At 36.6% G+C, this 20,210-nt stretch overlaps 1 protein-coding gene across 5 annotated transcripts in view; it reads right to left on the minus strand.

The window, feature by feature from the left end:
- Positions 1 to 7,008: 7,008 nt before the first annotated feature.
- TANK (TRAF family member associated NFKB activator) overlaps positions 7,009 to 20,210 on the minus strand; it is a 91,397-nt gene continuing 78,195 nt past the window's right edge. For 2 of the 5 annotated variants that reach the window (XM_043996312.1, XM_043996311.1), the window contains exons 6-9: positions 19,747 to 19,820; positions 18,970 to 19,085; positions 12,687 to 13,273; positions 7,009 to 9,018 (exon numbers count right to left, since the gene is read on the minus strand). In XM_043996312.1, the coding sequence (XP_043852247.1) occupies positions 8,842 to 9,018; positions 12,687 to 13,273; positions 18,970 to 19,085; positions 19,747 to 19,820 (954 nt within the window). In that variant the 3' untranslated portion in view covers positions 7,009 to 8,841. The remainder of the gene's footprint in view (positions 9,019 to 12,686; positions 13,274 to 18,969; positions 19,086 to 19,746; positions 19,821 to 20,210) is intronic. The other 3 variants (XM_043996313.1, XM_043996314.1, XM_043996315.1) reach the window with 2 other exon arrangements.

Consider the following 20,210-nt stretch of genomic DNA (forward strand, 5'->3'; position numbering starts at 1 on the left):
AAGTAAATTTGTGGAAGCTAAGTACACAAGATGCACCTTTACCACTAGCTCTTTATGCTATTTAACTACAGAAGGAGAAACTGGATTGTCCAATGACAAGAGTTTTAATAAGATGAAGAAAATAAATGGCATAAAGACACACCTTATCCTGAGCTACAGCACTAACACGGAAGGGCTTTAAATCAATTACTTGGATCAAACTGATTGGTTCCAGAATATTTTTACTCTGGTTCAATGGTTTTTAGGAAATATGTAAGTCCACTTAATGTTTGAACTGATTGACCATGGGTTGGTTGTTTTGTTATTTTAAACAATATTGGTTGAGTCTGTAGTTCTATAAAAATGCCATTTTGATTTGGTCCAAAGAATCAGTAAATTCATACAGTTTGTTCTGGATTCTGATGAATAGTTCAGTTTGATTCATGGTTCAGTTTTAAGGCTCTATAGCTTTTATTTTTTCCTACCCAAGTTCCTGTGTCCTGTGTCATTCTATGAAAAACACTTAGCACAGGACAAATATTTTTATGAAAATATTCACAGCTAAGATGATGGAAGGTTAAATTAAGTTTTATTCTTTACCAGACACAACTTGGTAAAGATGATTATTTTAAAAGGCAAACTGCAAGACACTCAACATCCCGATGACTAAATATCCCCTAATTCTAGAGGTTATTTATTGCTTCTTTATTTTCATTTCCAGCCTGCAGTATTAGCTATACCTCCCTATGCCTAGAATGAATTGCCTTTTGTGCTGATCTAGTTCTCTCTTCTGTAGCCTTCTTATTATAGAGGATGTACCAGAAGTCTGTGCACCCACTGTTGTGATAAATATTATCAGAGAGATGCTGCATAAAAATACATCTTTCTTATACTTAATATAAATGGTAAAAATGGCCCCCAGGTGCTTAAACACATTCACATGTATTATCTCTCATTTGCAAAGATAATTCAACTGGCCATTTTCAGTATAGGTACATGGGACCTTTATAAAACCCCAAATGTCTAACTGGGGGGGGGTGCATACTGAAAAACTGGATTTTTTTCCTTATCCTTTCAGGCTCTATATCTTACAAGATATTTGATATCATAATTCTAGCTCTCTGTGTGGGAAAGGACAAAGACATTCACAAAGATTACAGGTAGACTTTTCAAAGCAAGCAATAGCTATTCTTGGCTTGATAAGTAATGACTCTTTTTTTGTTTATTATTACCAAAGGAAAGTGTGTGTGTAGGGGTCTCTTTGAAGCCAAGATGATCCCTAAAAAAAAATAGTTTTCTCTTGTTATTGGTTGGATGTCAAAAAAAGTCCATAGCCAGGTCAATATTCTAGTGATGGCTTCTTTTATTTTTAACTTACATAACCTTGCAATTAAGAATCTACTCGAACTCTTGGGGAAAGCATTGTTTTGTGGGCAAAAGGTAAGATTATAATAATCCTTTGAGTTTAAGTAATGCCATAGCATTCTGTTGACATGAGGCCTACCTGACATCCCAGGATAAAAGGAGCTACCAAAAAAATGAAGCTGGAAGTAGTAGTGTAGCCTAAGTGAACTCCCCACTCCCTGCAACCCTACAACACATTAAACACCTGACACAATGCTGCAATGGTATAGATTTGTGACTAGAACTGGGCTTAGAGGAGGCTGCTAAATTAGTTACTTTTAGAAAAAAAGAGAAAAGGAAAAGGAAAGGAGAGGGCAAGAGATATCATTGCATCCTGCTCCACCAAAAGCATGTTCTTAGAATGACCACTGGTAAGTTATTTCGCTTTGGGGTCTCTCCCTGAACTATAGTTTTTGCTTTGGGGGTCTCTTAAGCCATAAGCTCCATAAAGATCCATTGCTAAACAGACTTCATTCACATTCTGAATCTGGTTTTTGTCTCACACATATTAAATTTTACAAAACAGAAAGAAACAATAGAGCTTATTAGGAAAAACTTGTTTTGAATAGTAAATTAAGCATAATGGAAATAGACACATATTTTAACAAGCCTTTCCCCCCTTTTTACCATTTGAGCATTTACATTTTTTTCAAAGTACTGCAATTTTCCCCTTAAGTCTTAAGCTGGCACTGTACACTTTCAGCAAATGAGACAAACATCACTCTTTATATACCGAGAGAGAGAGAAATAATTTAATTCAGTAGGTTCCAAATGCACAATCTTTTGCAAAAGAGCTTAGGCAGTCACTTCTAGAGTGAATTAACTAGTTCAATGCAGTATCTACAAAACCTATAGGAAATGCTTTTTTCCCAGCTTCATGAAATATATATAAAGCCATAGGTATGCTTGAGTTTGCATAATTTGTTATTAAGATACGCCCCAGGTGGAGCTATCTTCAAAGCCAAAATCCTTTCTTTATAAGTGGTGTCAAAGTGATGTATATATTAAAAAATCTTGGAATATTATCTCAGAAAGGAAGTAACAGCCCAATGAGCCATATGTTCAGGGAACCTAACAGGTTTCCACTAGGGACTAAATTTCACTTCACCTTTTTGTCCTTATGTGCAAATAAAAACTCATCTGTAAATATGCTATTAAAACAACCATGCAAATTAGTAAAGTCCATAGGCCTGAAAGAAATTAGGTTAGGCCCCAAAGAAACCAGGCTGTTGGAAGACTGAAATTTGAATAAATATTAGATGGACATTATATAATATTTGTATAGTGCTAGGCTTTTTCAAACATTATATTCTCAAATACATTCATGTTTATATGATTGGTGAAGAAAAGGCTGATGAAATTATTGAGCCATTAAATTCTGAGACTGACAGAGTTTCTGAGTCCCCCTCAGGGCCTGGTATAAAGTTCAACTCTATGCTTTAGATATATTGCTATTTTAATACACTCAGGAGCAAAGGGATTTGTCAAATAACTAACCCAAAGCATGCATGTACACTCACACAGATACAAACAATATTTAACCAAGCAAAGGGGGACAGGTCATTTAGTCTTCCTAAAATGCAAAAAAACCCAAACCAAACCAAATCAAATCAAAACAAAACCAAAAAAACCCCTGAAACTCTTATTAGTATACCCTTAGATTAAAAAATATGTATTTCTGTGGAGACATCTCAAATTTCAAGGGAATCATATTTGGTATTATTTTAGCAGATTTTACACAATTTTGCAGCTGTCTACTCATATTGTAATTCTCATGTATGTTATATAGTTTATAAATGTGCATGATATGTGGATATATTTAAAATGTTAAGAATTCACTCTTCCTGTAATAGGATAGCTTTTCATATATTAAAGAACTATTAATATCCAAAGCTTCTCAGGCCAAATTTTATTGACAATGATAATTTTTTTCCCCTCAAATTGGTAAGGAGGTCAGCAGAAGAAAAAAATGCTGTTTCCATGTTCAGCCTTGGCATGGGGTTAAAGGATAGTGTTGGAAAAGGGAAGGGGAGGGGAGAAGATAGTTTTGTTATGTTAATTCAGACACCTGCTTACCTAAATACCATCTGACTGTTTAATCTGAAATTGATCTGTCCAGGGAACAGGAAACTACTGTGAATGATTGGAACAGGGAATTTGGAATCTCATTCTTTGCTCTACAGACTTTATGGCCTGAACTTGTTCTGATAATCTATTTAAGTCACAAGAGAATCAATAAGTTATTTTCTTAACATAAAAGTCAGTTCATGTAAATTTACAATAATAAACAATATTTAAACATTAAAGGGAAAAAGTATATACTAAGCAAAAGCTTTAGGGGCAATAATGGGATAATAACTGAGAAATATTTGACAGTAAACAGCCCAGAGCTCTGCTTCCTGCCTCACAAGAAGAACAAGTAACATTATAGAGGTGAAAGTTGAAGACTTCTTGGTTAAATCCACTTTTGAAGGTTAGAAGATTTGAAGGTTTGGCTGTTTGGCAGCTGAGGGCCCCAGTCTTTGACTTAACTTCTCCAGGGCTAGAGAAGGTAGAGAAGCAGCCTAGCAGGGGAGCTGTCCACATTCTTGAAGGTGTTCTGTATTGCCCTCGGCAAACGCTATTGAGGGAGTGAATGAACCTGGGAGGGTGAAGGGAGAGACAGATGTACTTCTTTAAAGTTCCTTTCTTTCACAATTACGTTATCATTGCCTGTTTCTATGGTTCAGACTCTACTGGGGAGTTCTGATTTTGAGGATCAAAATCTGTACAAGCCAACCGCTTGCGGCAAAGGCCTGTTTGAAGGTATAAAAAGGACCCTTGACATTTTCTCCTCGAGATGATGGGGGAGGGTGTGCTACTTGGGAGACTTCCTCGGGGATTTTAGGGGTATGGGGGGACAGACCCTGGGGATGCCTGGGGTCCTAGGAGTAAGGTTACTCGCATTCATCATCAGGTTAATTGTATTTTTGGCTGTCACACAGCTATTTCTGAGGGCCAGCTAGTACAATAGGATTGTGTAGGGTCTTGTCCGAACACTATATAGAATCCATATTATGCTCCACCCCACCCCTAAAAATTCACTAGAGCAGAAATGCAGTGTTGTTCGTCACTATATCAAGATAAGAGGCCACCAAAGTCTGGGCCTTGTGGATGGGATGGAATCTTTTTTTTTTTTTCATATAGTTTCGGAGGTGAGGCTAGGATTGGTCAGCAATGAGTCCAAGGATGATGATGCCCGTTCACTCTAGTAGAGAAGGGCACTGGACCCAAAACAATCCCCATATTTCAATACTTGCTTGCCCTAATTCAAATTCTTTTATGAATCCACTCTGCCCAACACATCTTAAGAAAGTGTTTTCCAACAGCGGTGGAAAATAGGGAGTAGGAGAAAAAAAGAAAGCTTAGCTTGTTTTTTTTTTCAAATTACATTTTGCTACCAGTATACTCCACCTGACCAATATCTCTTCTCCCCTCCCCCTAAAAAACTCAAAACAAAACAAAAACTAATACAGTTTTCGCAAGGGGAGATAGTGAAGAAGCCCCCCCTTTCAAATCCGCGGGGTCCGCTGGCGCCTTTCTCCTTCTAGGCTGCTTGTGAGCGGAACTCCGGCTCTAGGTGGCTGGGAGGCGCAGCGGTGGTGCCAATATGTGGGGTGTGCTAGAAGAGTGTAACAGCGACTGTGTGTGTGTGCGCGCGCGTGTATTTTGGCCAAGGAGATGGGGAGTAGTTGTGCTTGGGTTCGGCTTTGCCAGCGGCTGGAAAGAAGGATGGAGAAGGGGAGGAGAGATGGAGAAAAGAGAGGGTGGCTGTGGGGCGGACGCGGGAAAGGAGGGAGCACCTCAGGCGGAGAGGGAGGGAAGGAGCGAAGGAGGGGAGGAAAGAAAAGAGGGATGGGGGAGGGAGAGAGAGAGAGAGAGAGAGAGAGAGAGAGAGAGAGAGAGAGAGAGAGAGAGAGAGAGAGAGAAAGGAGGGAGCGCGGCAGGCAGGCGGAGGGAGGGCTGATTAGCATGCAGCAGCGCTCGCAAGCCCGGCTCCATTGTTTTAACACCTCCCCTCTCCTCCGCGCCAATCTGTCACCGTTCAGCAGGCGAACGCTGCTGCCTCAAATGCTGCTCTTCTCAAATGAGACGGATAATTAGTTGCCCCGCACGAATGCCGCACTCTTCTCACCCCTGATTGCTATCACCTTCTTGCTCCTGGCAGTTTTGACACCTCGTAATCAGCCTGCTGCTTTTCTCTTTTCTTTCCCGACTTCTGCTTCCCTCCCCCCTTTTCCTTCTTAGATTTTTTTTTTTATTATTTATTATTATTTTAAATGCAATCCGAGCTCCCATTTGGTCGGAGCCTCCGCTGAGTTAACCTTCCTGTATCTATTTGTATATCTGTGTATGTATGGATAATGCACAGAAGATACAGAAAATGGGGCAATGGGTGTGTAGTGCGTGTGGCGATGCCGATGGTGCAGGGGGAGGGGGGGGGTAAGAGTTTGTCTTGCAAGAGAGAACTTCCCTCTCCCGCCGATGAGATTTATTTTGGGGGGGGGGGAGGGAGCGGAGTAGAGCCGGGGAGAGACCTCAATTAATGCTTTAAAGATCTCTTAGAAATTAACAAACTGGGGAGTCTCGGAATCTGTCAGAGGCGTGTTTTCCCCTCTCTCCTCTAACGAGCATTGACAGTCTAATTACCGTAGCTACAAGCAGCTGTCGAGGCAGCAGCCAGGGAGAGAAGGCGCCACGGGCTGTGCCCGGCCCCACCGCCAGCCCCCTGCACCCAGCGGAACGAGCTGCCAAAGGCTGCCCGGCTGGCTGGACTTTGGGGTGGAGAGAAAGAAGGGTCCGGACCCGGGGGGGGGGTCAGGAAAGCTTCGGAAACCACCAAGGCGGACCTGACATAGGCAGCAGCCGGGTTTATTATTTCATTTTTTAGAAAATCCTCACCTTGAAGGTTAAAAGACATGAAGAAAAAAGGAGGGGAGGTGTGGGAGAGTGGGAAATTCTCTCAAGCCATCCCACTTCCCTACCTCGACCCCCCCTCCCCCGTCCCCACTCCCCCACCCCCCACCCCCCATGTTGGTAAAATAACCACCCAACCCGGGGCTGAGGAGGCGGGGTGAGCCAGGCTCAAGTGTAAGAAAGCAGATGTCCCCGCTGGCAAAGCTGCTGGGGGAGGGGGTGCCTCCCGAGGACATTCACCTCCTACTTCTCAGGCATCCCGCTCACAATTACCTCGCCTTGGCGGGGGTGGTTTTTTCAGACTCAGCGTTTGGCGAATGCAGCTTTTTTACCTGGGAGCGGTTGTTACCCGGCCACGCTCAGCAGATGCCAAGATGCATCCCCTGCACGACTCAGTTGGGAAGGAAGAGATCTGGAACGTTACCCACTCCTCCCCTTCCCGATGCTGCTGCTGCTGCTGCTCCTGCCACCGCCACCTCTGCTCAAGCGTGCTGCTCCCCAAACCCCGTAACTAACCTCTCTCCCTGCAGATGCTGAGCCCCTCGGGGAAGCTTCCTGCCCGCCCTGGAAGTGTGAGGTCTTCGTGGTGTGTAAGATCTGCACTTGCAGGGCCCAAGAACAAGGGTCCATAAAAAGTTGCCTCGAAGCCCCCTCTCCCTACCTTCCTACTGGGACTTTTGGAGGGATGGGGCAAGAAGGGGTAGATGGGGATCAATGTAATATGACCCAAATAAATGGACAAGATAAAAAAAGGTAAATAAGTCTAATTAGGTTATTAACAACCTCCAAGTCTTTGCTCCTCTGAGGAAAAGTCAGGCATATGTGTAGGGGGTCAGCCGTGTGTGAGGACCGCCATTCTTTCCTTGGGCCCCCTTTCTGGAACCGTCAGCTCAGGAAGCAGACACTTCAGATTACACGTGCTAGAAAGAAAAGCTTGGAGAGTGGTCGATGTTAGAGAAAGTAGGGACATGGCCCATAATATAACCAGGGCCTTGCATTTCCATTCATTTCCTTTGGCAATGAAATAAAGATCCGAAGGCTTCAAAATCCTTCATAGCAAATACTGTAATAATCAACCTAAGTTGATGGAGGTGAGGGAAATGTCAATCCAATGCCACTGGCACTTCTCATTCTTTCACACAGATAAGACTCCCTATTTAGTTCTATTCACAGCACCAGGCTGAGAATCCTCATAGCCAAAATCAAAGAATTAAAATATTTTCCTAAGACGTCTAGCTTTATAAAGAAGCCGAAGAAAGTCCTGTTCTTAGGTGATGCAAATCTATTTTTTTCCTTGATAACAATGGGAAAGTAAGCTCCATGTAGCTCTTAAAACAAGAGAGAAGGGAGGTTAAGTTTTAAAGTGCCCAATGTGGTAGAGAAAGTAAACTTAAGGGAAGCTTTATTTTAAAGTGCTGTGCTGCATGTTTTCCCCCTCAAAGTCTCAAAACCTTATCCATTGGCAGAGAATCAGGCTGCCAGACCCATGCTGAGAGAGAATGCCTCAGCTAGAATATGAAATATTCCCAACTAAAATATCGAAAGCTATGGCAGTCCTTTTTAGAATAAACCAAACTAAATTAAAATAGTTCAAGTTCTGTTAGCATGAATGTGACCTTCAAAATGTAAAGTAATAAATACCGTAATAAAATCCAATGGATAGCATTGATTATACTTTTCCCAGATTTATCATTACTCCTTCAGTGGGTTAACGGAAAGAAAATAGGTATTTAGAACTTCATGCTAAAACTAAAGTCTTTCATTCCAAATAGAATCTCCTACAGAAATAGAATATATATTTCTTTCGTTAATACGGATCACAGTATAAGTAACAAATTTAATATTTAATAATACATTTCTATCAAGTATAGATATACATCATACAATTAAGACTATATAGATTATCAAAATAAAGTCAATCAAATCATTACTTCTATTAGAAAAAATATATCAGATAATTGTATAGGTAGACCAAAGTAAAATTTTTCACCAGCAGGTGACAAATGTCTTAAGCTTGGTTTTTTACTCTGGATTTTTATAATGCCTATTTGTCTACTGTAGGTCTATCTGAAAAGGACATTCCATACAGCATAAATATTTTACCTATTTTAACAAAAAGGAATCTTTCATAAATATCTAACATTTTCAAATTGAAAATATCTAACTTGTAATCCAAGCAATATGCTTAGATACTTGATGTTACATTTAATTATGATTATACTACTCTCTAAATTACACAGGTAATATTGACTTCCAGTAATGACACTTTAAATACAAATACACTAAATTACAGGGTTTTTTTTTACTGAGATGATATTTTAAATGATTATAACATAAAGTTTAAAAATATGTTTAGAAAAACAATCTAAACACCTAGAGCAATGAATTATATTATAAACATCTATTCTAAAGATGTTACATGGATATTTCCATTTACAGTCAAGTATTTATAGGATTACAAACCAAAAATCATCCCACGTCCACATTGTCTTAAAAAATGTCTCAAGACTCTCCATTAAAGTGTGAATTAAGATGCCGAAGGAAATCCCCTGTGGATGTAATTGATGGTGGGAAAACTGCTTGACAGAATTCACATACTTGAGGTATGTGCAGTTCTGAGTCTGTACTACTTAGTGCCAATAAGTCATCCTCTTGATTAGGGTAAGGCTTCCAGAGAGGCTGTAAGGGGAGAAAAAAAGCTTACTTAACTTATTTTTAAAAATTAATCTGATATATATTTGAATATTAACTTATCTGCATATATTTCAAACCAATACTAAAAGCAAATTATTCTTAGGTTAAAATAGGCACAAGAATTAAATCTGTCTTTTAAAAAAATCAACTAAACATTGACAAGAACATTTAAGAAATATATACCTTTATTTTTTATCTTTATGTAGTTTGAAATAGTCCAGATTCAGTCACAGTCCTTTTACAACATACCCATAATTATAAATAACTGCATCAGTTTTTGACTAATGATGTTAATCTCCAATATTTCGGAGTTTTCTAGAAATTTCACATTTCTTATTTGATTACAGAAACCTTAAGCTACAAGTTCTTTTAGTACTATCTGGGTTAAGCAGACATAAGCACATATTTTTCTAGGTCATCAAAGGCAAAGAAAGTATAAATCAAATTTTGTCTTTAATAATCAAATAGCAAATTTACAAAAAGTCTAATTTTAAAAATCTTATCTAACCTTTTCTCCCAGTTAAACTAGGTAAAAAAACACCCTCACAGGTTAATGGCTTTTCATTTTGTAAAACAAAATATTTAAATCAATCATTCAACAAAGGCTAATAGCCTACATATAAAAGTATATTCCTGTCACTCTTCACTCAGACCTGGTTTGATTTTGTTAAATGTAATGCTTCTCTATTTCCTTACTTATATACAATCACTCTTGCTCTTTCACCCTTAGTTGGCCCAGAATAAAATGAAAGTTTTTCTTTGACTAACTGTCCAAATGAAAAAATGCAAATAATAACATTCTCAAAATTATTATTTTGACTATAATCACACCCACAAATAACTCCACAGATTCTTCTTGTAGTTAAGAGGGCAAGAAATACCACACTGTGACTATTATTATGAAGGGTAACAAAATTCCTTTATCTTCCTGAATCTGTCTTGGATTTTCATCTGATTTTTTTTCTCTTATCTCTATCTCTATCTTATCTCTATCTATACTTTGAGGAAAGAATCATATGCTATTTACCAAGCTGCCAGGGTAGTTAATTTACACAGATCATTTATATGCTATTACCAACCTTTGTTTAGAGTGTCGTAAGACCTTATCTGATTTACAATCACAGCCCTTCGTTCTGGTCAGCGATCTATCCACATAATTAAGTTCTATGTGACTAATTGATAATTTTATGTATGACTGCATCCTCCTCCTCTGCTAACAAACAATTAGTGTAAATAAACGAAGTCTGTCTAGGAAGTAAGACACAAATTTCTAAGTTCTCATGTAGCTGTTGAGCAAATATTTTTAAAAATAAACTCTTCTTTGTGAGAAAAGGTGTTATAATGATGGGACCCACAAATAAAAACCTTGGTTAATTCCATTTAGCAAAATGTATACCTTCTTAAGAGTAACGTTAAAACATTTAAAAGTAAAATACATAGGTTCAGAAGAAAAAGGTTTCAACTTTAAAACTCTGTGTGTGTGTGTGTGTGTGTGTGTGTGTGTGTATTCACAGCTCTGAAAAAAATGATGGACTAAGAAATATTAGCATTATAAAATGTAAGCACCTTGAGAATAAAGACTATCTTGCTTTTGGAGTTATATTATCAGGGCCTGGCACAGGGCCTGGCACATAGTAGGCACTTAATAAATTATGTTTGAGTGACTTGCTGAAACAAAATAAGACTTCCATTTGCTTTCAAAGTACCCATTTGTTGTTGTAGCTAAGGAAGCTACAAGTTGGATTCATCTTTCCATTAAACTCAATTGGGAAGCGATATTTTTGACTCACTAGAAATAAAATAAAGAAAACAAATTCATATACTGGAATAATATGTATAAATATTTGGTATTCTGTTATAGACAGTACTCAGCCAATACAAATGTCTATTTTAAGTTACATTGTTTAGCATAAAATTAATTTTTGAAAAGATTTTAAACAAATTTTTCCTTGAATACCAGCTAAATTTAAAAAGGTACAACTTAAATAGGCCAGTGTTATTTCCCTGTGTACAAATGCAATAGTTAATTTTTAACGTAAAAAAAAGACAAAATATTATTTTACTCAAAAATTCTAATGTGGCCCTCTAAAGAAAATAATTTCCTTACTTACTTTCCTGCCAAAATATCAATTATCTAACCTTATGCCCCATGTCTTGTGACAGCTCAACACCAATTCTCCTACATTTTTTTAAAGCTGCATACTTCCCCATCAACTTGTAATCACATACCAGCTGTTTCCCTTGCTGTAGTATAGAAAGCAAATGCACAATGCAGGGTGCCATCTACTGAACAAATGAATGCACAGACTAACTAGTAAAAGAACAAGCAGATGAGATAATGGAGAAAAAGGGAAAAGTAACAAGGATTAGAATGGATGTGCTTCACAGCTCCACAGGAAATCTACTAGTAATAAATGGAATTGTTTAATTTATTTCACTCAGTCACAACTATTACTGAGAATCTGATCTAAAATATGGTACAAGTGGAGAACTAAAGTGAGTGTGTAATTAGTATCAGTCAGCTAAGGGCAATATTCTTGTGGAAGTAAAATACATCACAACTTTCTGAATATTTTACATCACCACAATCTATACACTAACATTAAAGTCCTGTAAAACCAGAGGTTTATTCATTAGCCAAGATTTTCTGAGAATAAATTTCTTAAGGCAGAAAACAGAAACTAGGCTCCATTTTACTAAACAAATGCCTGCATTCTAAAAGAGATTCACATCAATCTGTATTTTCATGAGCTTCTGTTTATTATTATTTTTGAAATTATAGATTGTCATAGCCTCCAGGCAGTTTTAGAATATTTTTTAAAAAAGAAACATTCTGTGACTGAACCTAAATTTGAAAGGGAGGGTGAAAAGGGGTTTAAGTAGTATGTATGTAGGCTTTTTAAAAGATTTAAATGAAACATGAGATTAAAATCTCAAACGTGCAGGGACTACTTGAAATGAATGGAAATACATAGTTAATGGTTAAATATGAATGTGAAGTGATGAATACTCCCTTACTGCTCCCTAAACCCTCAAATCCCACAACACTACAATGCCTAGCACTGTATACCTGAGAACTGGCATAACTAAAATACAGAAACCTTTAGTCTTCTGATAAATATAAATAAATACTCTACTTACTGTAAATAAAACACACTATACTCAATGAATGGAGTAAAAACACTGAATTTGTGTGTTTTTTTAAACTTTAAAAAAATACCATAAACTTTAATAAAATTAAACATAATCTAGAATTTTAGATTTGGGACTCTCAAAATCACCTAGTTCAAGCCCCTCATTTCACAGATAAGGAAGGTGAGGCTCAGAAGTATAGTGACATCTCCAAGATCACACTTGCTATTGAAACACAACCTAATTTACAAACAGTAGTACCTAATGAGGTAATAGTCATATTATGAACTTTTGAGGTTATAGCTAAAGATAGATTCCGTAGAGGTTAATACATACAAATGCCAAGATATGTGGGATATTTTAAAAATATTAATCATGCCCCATTGTAGGAACAGTTGTATTTTCTGCACCAAGTCTTATCTTTGGTTAATTACTCACTAAATATTAGAAAAGTATGCCAGGACAGGATTATTGATGTGTGTCAAAACATAATGTAACACTGACCAATGAAAAACAATTACCTGCTGTGGTCCTCGGACAGCTCTTCCTGGGGAATCTGGTGATGCAAACAGTACCTCTGGGGTGTCCTGAACTTGGAGGAACGTATTTACATATATGATATCATGGTCTCCAGCTGGCAAACATGTTGCTTTCTCCAGAGTTGTCTTCATACATGTATTGATAGGGTTTGAGGGTTTTGTCTTGTCAGAAGTTGTCATGTTTTGCATCGCTGAAGTTATGAGGTCAATTCTATTCATTTCAAATAGAGTATCTTCTGGTTTCACAAAATTCATCGAATCGTCCCTAAGTTCCCTATCAAATTTATCCTGACCTACAGGCTCAGTTCTGGCTGGACCCATAACTTGAGGTTTATCTGGAGTGCTATGCAAGAAAGTAGAGTCATTATCTGTAGGGGGAAACTTGACATTAAATTTGGAAAGTGATTCTAAAGAGTTGTCTTCCTCCTCTTGGCCCAGTCCTCTCGGTGTGACAGATGTGATGCACGATGACCCTCTATTTATAATGTCCTTAACTTGAGGCTTAAAAGGTTCTTCTGGTTGTTCATCAGTTTTATCAGTACATTGTATAGGCATAGAGAATTGTATTTCTGCAGGGTGAAAACCACACCATCACCAAAAATATCACATTCACCTACAGTTAATTTTTGAAAATTTGTTAAGTAGGTTCTGAGTTCTCAGTGTTTTTGTCATTTTTTAAATGGTTGGATATGACTATGATTTTAATGCTTGTAGTTACTAACACTGTCATTACTCAGGAATATTAACCCATTTTGGGAAAGAATTCAAAGGCAGTCTACCAGTTTCTGTTGAACAACTTTTATCATTCCTTGCATTTTTACCTAGCATTCTTGTGTTCATTCAACAAACATTAATCAGACACCCACTATTTGTAGAAGCACTAGTCACAGTTTTTCTGGTTATGGTGCTCCACACAATCATAAAACACTCACCTGCATCACATGTATTTATATTTTTTGTCAGTAAGCAAAGCAATGACTATTAATTTATTTACTGGAAAAAAATCTATTAGGGGAAAACACAAAGGGGCATATATACAGGCTATACATATTGGATGTCCTATCCCCAAGTGTTACTAAGTTACTAAACACAGCACCAAACATTTCACTGAGTTAACTTTCAATTATTTATGTTAACTGATAGGCACAGATATACTGATAATCCAAAATAGCTTTAGAATTTCTAATACTTCTTCTTTTTTTTTTTTTTTGGTTTTTTTTTTGCAGGCAATGGGGGTTAAGTGACTTGCCCAGGGTCACACAGCTAGTAAGTGTCAAATCTCCGAAGCCAGATTTGAACTCAGGTACTCCTGAATCCAGGGCCGGTGCTTTAACCACTGTGCCATCTAGCTGCCCCTCTAATACTTCTTTTTAAAGTTATATAGGAATATAGGGGTGTTCCATTTTGGAATTTACATGACAAAATATTATACCCTGTGAAGACCTGAATTAACAGAGATTTGGAAAACTGTCCAATCTTCCTAGCTCTACTCCAAAAATGTCAGACATCTTAAAATAAACTGCCCTTGCAAAAATTGTATTTATGACAATTTTCCTGAATCAAAGGACGTAATTGAGTACTTTTTCTCAAAAAGTATCCACAATGGAATAAAAGTATAGAAGATAGGGAGTTATGCAATGTACTACTATCAACAACTGTTTATATTGATTGAATTGAATCTGAAAGTAAGATTTAACATAGATAACTACCTATAGTTATTGTGAATTATCTACATGTTTTAGGATTTTAAAAAATTAAAAATAAGTCTGTAGTTATTCCAGTTGGAAATATTGCTAAGTGTGTTTAGATAGCAGCATTTCACCTAGAATATTATAGGGGGAAAGACTTTTAAAGTTACCTGAATTCAACAAACATTTGTTAAGTGCTTACTGTGTACAGGACACTATTTGCATTGAGAGAAATACAGATTTACACAGGACATAATTCCTTCCCTTATGGATCTTTAAGTTTAGTAATAATAGAGACTTCACTTACACTTAGGTCACTTATTTCATCACCTCAGCTATCTTGAAGCCAGCTGAGAGCCCAAAAAGGAGGTAACAAGCCTCTGGGCAGACAAAACAAGTGCTACAGAGCCCTCGAGCCAAAGTTTATAAATTTAATTCAGGAGAACCCTTCAGACTGATTAATTTTCTTCTCTTATTTTAAGTAAAACTATTAACAAGTTTGCTTTTCTGGTTTTCTAGGCTATAGACAATTAACAGAAAATTATAAGAGGTGCTTGAGAAAGCTGGTAGAAGCAGAAATCCTGATAGCAGTGAGAAGTGACAACTGATAAGTGAGAGAAACGATAGAAAAACGATAAGAATCAGAAACAAGAATTCAAAGCCCTCCATTTTGAGGGAATTCCACAGAGGGTCAAATAAGTCCTACACATTTCAATAGACCTTCATGGGAATTACTTCATTATATATCATTGTAGAGTAAATGATATCCATAATTGTGACACCCCTTCTCCCCATGCCTCATTACGAATCATATTGTATTGGGTAGGATTTATGGAGCAGAGCACCATTCATTTTAGATAATTTCCATGAAAAATAGTTAACTTTTTTTTTTTAAATTGCACTTCAAAGGGTTTTAGTAATCTTGAAATCCCACTGACAGAATCCCAAATCTTAAAATGAAGCCTTATGGTACTCCTGTTTTTATTCTCTTATGTCATCACAAAGTACAATTCACATTTGTATTTTACAACCCACAATAATTTCTATTTATAGATATCTCTAGAAGTACAGTTTAAGATCATATTTTAAAAGGAGGCATTTCATCTGAAACTCCTCACCTCCTTTAAGACTCAGCATTCATGTGCCACTTCCTACAGGAAGTCTTTTTTAATTCTGGTTATCAGTGCTTTCTTTCAGATTATTATGCATATATTTTTCTTTTTATATTTTTCATTCTCCTAGTAAAATATAAGTCCCATGAGAGCATTTATATTGTTTTTTCTTTGCAAACCTAGTGCCCAGCACAGTATATGACACATTGTGGTTAATACAACATTTGCTAGTTCTGATTGAAATTAGTTTAATAATTTGAGGTATAAAAGAGACTCGGAAATTTCTTCAATCAGATGATAATCTTCTTAATGGCAACAATCGCTTCCTTTCTTTGGGTAGCATACTGCACAGCACAGACATTCTATATGTTTGTTAATAGAACCACAATGCATAGAATAAATTTTTCTGCTTAACCTTTCAGAACTTTGAGGTTACCAAAGGCCACTAAATCCCAAGCATGTCAGGTTCTCTTCTGGCACTGAATGTGATGATGGCATCTAACTGTCAACTGGGAAACTGGAGTTCAAATCCTTTTACTTAATACTCTTGTAATCATTTGACCATGCTGGAGCTTCAATTTCTTTACTGATCAAATGAAGGGGCTGGACTAGATGACCTCCCCTATCCCTTCTGATTTTAAATCTATGAGCCTATAGTCATTTGAGAAGATAACCAAGGTCTGATGAATCAAAAGGAATAAAATATTCTCAAAAGTCTTAGAAAAATAGAGACAAGGCTGGAAGAAACCACTAAAGGTAAATGTGCTGATTTTCACATGTAATATTACAGGACCATGCGGTCATCAGGGCAGGTGCACTTTGAGTTTCTCCTGTCACTATGGGACCACTCAAATTCTTTTGCCCAATGCCCTCTGTGAATAAGGGAAGGAGGAATCTGCCAAGTAATTCTAGATTGAGAGCGTGATAGTTTGTGGAATAGAGTTTTTCTCAGAAACAAAGCTAAAAGACCTACCATTAATAGTGCAGTCTGCATTATCTAGTTTAAACAAAGAAAATCACGTTTTCCAGAATGGAATTTAAATTTAAGACATCAATGTGGAAGAGGAGCCACAAGCTTGAATGGAAACATGAAGAGACAAATTTGGTCCATGACATGATCTAGTCATCCTGATACCATATTGAGTGGCATCCTTCAAGTCAGCAAAACTGCTTTTTGGCTCAATTTACTTTATGATTGTCTTTGGAAAGCAAGGAGAGGTACAATGAGCAAATCCTTTTGATTTTAGAACATACTTTGGGAATCAAGTGAAAGTTCAGATTATTTCTCATTCCCTTTTATATCTAAAAAAGGAAAAAAAAAACCCTCAACATTTCCATGTCACTGACCCTAGGTCTCTTTCCCTACTCTTACAAAATGACCCCTTCTTTATTAAAGCAGACATTATTGTGTATTTACTTACACATACGTGTTCCGTTAAATGATAACACATTTGAGGAAATGAGAAAGATGAAGACATGCAATAAGGAAAAGGGGAAAGAATACACACAGTTCTAGAGGAAGCAAGGCAAAGTAGACACAGTTTAAATGTTCTGAACCATGTAGCTAGCTATGAAAGGCCACCAACTCTTCTTTTGCCAGTGACCTCTTCTTTTGCAAGTGGACATGACACTGGCAGGAAGCTCTGAGAACTGGTAGCCTCACTATAGTCCTATAGTTGGAAATACTTGGGCTGAAGTTCTGCCTATGCACACACCGGAGACCAAAATTTTAGCCATCTATAAATTGTTCCTGGGTAGTAACTAGTTTGATTGAAAATAACAAAACTTTAAAGTTTCTATAACATGACAATCAAGAAATACAGGTGAAATTCTTATGTTAAGTGCACTCTTTTTTGTGATTCTTTAGATAGCATGTTAAATATTTCCATCACAAGTTTATGGAACATAATATGTATGATTAGAAGCCTTGGCTAGATAAATGCTATGCATCTAATCCCAAAATTTCTGGTCAATTTCTTTTCACATGATTCATTAGTGCCAGGAGCATAATATTCAATACTTCAGTGTGCTGCTTACACTGTACAAACTCCCACAATAGTCTTTAGCACAGTGGTTAACAGACATCTTAAAAAATGTTGTTTGTTGCTTGTGGCACAGTTGTGAGAAAGTAACATTAAAAAGCAGTTTTGTGGGCAAAAATAAAGTTAAACACTCAGTATTCTAGTTGACAGATGTATACTCTGATTTAGACCTGAGCAATTTTTAAATGGTCAAAGTATTAAGCCATTGATAATGGGGTAAGTTCTCTGTGTAACAAAGAATATTACACCATTACAATGTTTTGATAGGATGCTGATGGTTGGGAAAAAATGCCTATGGATTCTGGGTACCACATTTTTGCAGCTATTGAATTATAAATAAATATATTTCTAGTTCAGAAGTATCTAGCATCATCAGTAAACACAGTAAACACAAAAGGTTAACTCTCCAGTAAAGACTGATCTGGAGAAAATTATTTTTGGAAACACCACCAATTACCAAAGCTGCTTCTCTCACCGATACCATAGATAGTTCATCTACAACTTTTGGAAAAATAAAATAATTAAAATTCTGAAATGAAGTCTTAATCTGAAATCATTTAAATGGTCAGGATATAAAATTTAGAATTGGCAAATGACTTTTAATGATATAATTTCTATAGAGAGACTTGCTAGAGAGAACTCCTTTAGTATATTCCAAAAGGAGATAAGAAAATCACAGCTTTTGGAATTATATCTTAAAATGTCTAAATCACAGAGGGAGTAGAAGTGCTTAGCAGATAAATTACTAACGATTTACCTTCCTTTTGTCCTCTGTAGTGCTTATGTACCAGCTTCTGTCCCCTACATTTTGCTATCAGTACTATTCTACAGAAGAGGCATGTTAGATTAAATGAGCCAGTGCAGAAGGTTTGAGAATTGAACCTTCAGAAGAGGTAGGACTTTTGGATCACACTGCAACAGCTCTACAAAGTAGATATTTTCTTTGGATTCTTCTCTACTAAATACCATCTTCTTTATCTCAGACCTCCATCAGCTACTGAATGAATTTGTAGACAGAAGTACAAAATTCATGTACCTGATATTTTTTCCACTTATTATATGGTAGTAGAACTTCACTGCAGTTTAGCGATCTATTAAGCTAGTGATTTCTGCATACCAAAACCAGCAAATTATAATTTAAGGCTATGTTACACTTATATTCCCTAGTGACTAGTAAGCTTCCACGAAGTATTTATGCAACTAAATTGTATGCACATACACAGTATCAATCATATGAAGGGAGACAGAATCAAAATACAATAAACTATTCTTGTAATAGTGTTTTGTATGTTTGGGTACTTAAATGAGAAATTACTTTATATGAAAGAAGGTATTTGATTATTTTAGGAATATTTACATACAGTAAGAAAAAAATTCCAAACCCTGAAACATTAATATTGTAGTAAAATAAATGGAATCTTACCAGGTATAGGTTCTTGAATATTAAGTCTGTTTAAGTGGTCTCTCTGTACTCTTGCTAACATACATATCCTATGGAATTCTTCTTTCATTTCACAGAAAGTCTTCTCTATTTCTTCCCTGGAAGCACAATGTGTTGAATATAAACTTATAATTCTGATCTTTCATCACATCACATTTAATAAAACATTTCCAATATGTACTACAGGTTTTCGTATAGCACAGAAATGACCAAAATCTATTTTTTTAAAAGCTGGTTAGAGGAATAGTCTCAAAGCAGGCAATTAACTAAAAGTTCTCATTTAAAATTAGTTTCAGCTTTTTATTAGGACTGTATTAGCACTTACTCATACAGAACATTAAAGTTGTTAGGCCTGTTCTTACCTTTCTGTCAGGGGAAGCTAAGTGTACAAATATATTTTTCTTTCCCCCAAACTTATATAAAAGAAAAAAATCCAAGTCCTTATTTAACATGCTAGCGAAATTGACATTTTCATCTTTCATAGAATAGTGTTGCTATATTATTTGCAGGGGGAAGAGCTTAGGATGAGGGACTCTTTCCTCCAGTTTTGGAACTCATTTAAGTAGGATATCATTTACTATCCTTGTCCCATAAAACAATCAAATCTTTCTCTGAGTCTCAGTTTCCTCATCCTTAAAAAAATAAAGGGCTAATGCTAGATGATTGCTAAAGTTTTGTAATATTCTATTACTCTATGGTTATATTTCCTAGAAACTATAAATACCTGGGGAAAAGTATTTTTTAAAATTGCAGATATACCTTTTATTGAATAAAGGAAAGTCAGGATTCCCTGGAGAATTTTCCTGTCTAGGTGAAGTCTCTGGTCTTTTTACCTTGAAGAAGACACAAGAAGATGGTGATTTCACTGTAATATACTTCTAATTTTCAAGAAGAAGCTAATAAAATGAGATATAATAACAACTACTCTTTTCCCTGACTTTGATAATTCAAGGAGTCATTAAACCTGAAGTTACCCTTTATGGATCAAGGTTCCAATTATGATTGCCCAAGTTACTGAAATGAAACAAGCATCTTGCCTGTGAATTCCCCCCCCCCCCCCATTTTAGTGCTCACTAATGCTGGATGAAACATGTAAATCAATCCCTTAGAGTATTAAGTTACGACTTCTTTGCTAAAGAATGCAGCTGTGTAAGGGAAGAGGGGAAAATCCACAAAACCAAGCAGCTGATTCTTAGCATTTAACAAGCATTTTAAAGATTTGT

The sequence above is a fragment of the Dromiciops gliroides genome, chromosome 3 (genome assembly GCF_019393635.1).
Source record: "Dromiciops gliroides isolate mDroGli1 chromosome 3, mDroGli1.pri, whole genome shotgun sequence".
NCBI classification, from domain to species: Eukaryota; Metazoa; Chordata; class Mammalia; order Microbiotheria; family Microbiotheriidae; genus Dromiciops; species Dromiciops gliroides.